Here is a 1,876-nt window from a genome sequence, read left to right on the forward strand (position 1 = left end):
CCAAAAAATATTGTCGCCAGCGACAGCAAGACTTGCAGGTTTCAATCCAGTACCAAGGATACGGATACCTAAAAATACGTTGTTTGATATACTTTCACGATATTTATACAAATGCATTTTTTGTAATAAAATATTGTATAAATTAATATAATATATTTTTATACTAAAATTTAATCTATTAATTTAATAATATATTTCAAATGTTTCAAAGATCTGTGAAACGAAATCTTTCAAAACTCAAACGTTTGTAAAAGTAAAGAACGCAAACCTTCAGCGACCGAATACGACAAGATACGACCAGCCAGTTCTTCACTCACAAAAAGTGTTTTACTATCTCTATCGTAGCACATTGCTATCCTTGCTGTCATGTTGTCCCTAATTAGCTTTCTTTCGCCAAGTCCATTCATATTCATTTCATATAAGACATAACCGTTTGTTGAAAAATGGTAATTTCTTTGGAACACTACGTACATCTTGCTACAATATACATATAATATGTAATATTTTATATTATTATTGTTTTGTTAACAAAGACTGATAATCATTTCGTAAGTGTGTAACCAATTCTCGCCATACCTTTCTTCAGGCACCAATGTAACATATTGAGGAGTTAAATCCTTAAAATAAAACTCCGTCATTGCCTCGGTTTTCATGTTGCGTACCATGATAGTATTGTTGTGCGCGTTTGTCATGTACAAGTTATTGCCAATATAATCAAATGCTATTCCTTGAAAATTAGTTGAGTCGATCGACATGATCTTTCGAAAGTTGTTGCCGACTGGATCGTAGCGTACAAGGATTTCTGTCTCTGATGTCTTATATGATATAATTACCTCGCCTAAATAAATTACAATTATAAGAGAAAGTTAACGTAAAGACAGGTTGTTAGACTAGCGCTTGTAATATTTTTGATAAAATAGCAATTCTGATATACCAGAGGTCGGATCAGACGTTACGTCCGTTATAAATGCTCTTGCTGGTAATAGTGTTGATTGCATTGTGGTATTTGTGATCAGTTTCGGCTTTCCCAACATTTGGTGATAATATGTTATAAACATATTACCCATATTACCAAACATAAACCCGCGACGTGCGACGACTAACAAATGTTTGTTTTGCTTCACATCTGAAAAATTATATTCTCATGCTTACTTTTAATAAATACATAATAAGAATCCGTTAATATCAAAATTCTAATTTTGTTAATGCAACATATGTAAATGTGTTCTAAGGATTGGGTGTTTTTCCTCGTTTCTTTGACGAATTTACCTCGACAAGAATGATTGTCGGCACTTAATTCCTTATCCATAGTACAGGCGCACGTGTATCCTTTATCCTGATTCAACATGCACAGCTCAGAACACGGATTGAAGTGACATGGGTTGTTAATCTGAAATTCAATTTAATACGAAAATAATGCAAACTTTTCGAAACGTATTTTTTTTGTAACAAAAATGTATCATCACAATACGATGCATACTTTGGGCTTTATAGCCGAGTGATCGATGTGCACACTATAAGGCTGATGTTCTTCGTTGATTCGATACAAGGTTTGCCAATCCTTTCCAGTAAATTTATTGCAGGACTCTATTGTTTTTGATTCTTCATCGCTCCAATACAATTTATTTTCAAAGATCGCCAAAGAAAATGGCTGCTGTATTATATCATGTAGTACAAGCTGCAAATTGAGTTACAAATTTTGTAGAATATCAATTGTATCTTAAAGTATTTCATTAACAAGAAAGAAACAAGTGTACAACTAACTCTTCGATCGGTGCCGTCTAAGCGTATTGATTCGATTATCTTTAACTTGGCATCCACCCAATATAAACGATCGTTCGGATAATCAATAGTCATGCTTTTCGGCCATCCTAAG

At 33.4% G+C, this 1,876-nt stretch overlaps 1 protein-coding gene across 1 annotated transcript; it reads right to left on the reverse strand.

Annotated features, from left to right (window-relative positions):
- Window positions 1-6: 6 nt before the first annotated feature.
- Window positions 7-1,870, reverse strand: LOC105461140 (vitellogenin receptor-like; the record flags this gene model as incomplete). Its single annotated transcript, XM_011707624.1, has 7 exons — window positions 1,765-1,870; window positions 1,481-1,678; window positions 1,270-1,390; window positions 935-1,126; window positions 577-838; window positions 269-477; window positions 7-68 (listed from the first exon to the last, which is right to left on the reverse strand). Coding segments are annotated over exons 1-7 (1,137 nt in total), but the record flags the coding sequence as incomplete, so codon positions are not given.
- Window positions 1,871-1,876: the final 6 nt, after the last annotated feature.

The sequence above is a fragment of the Wasmannia auropunctata genome, unplaced genomic scaffold, assembly GCF_000956235.1.
Source record: "Wasmannia auropunctata unplaced genomic scaffold, wasmannia.A_1.0 LD308341.1, whole genome shotgun sequence".
NCBI classification, from domain to species: Eukaryota; Metazoa; Arthropoda; class Insecta; order Hymenoptera; family Formicidae; genus Wasmannia; species Wasmannia auropunctata.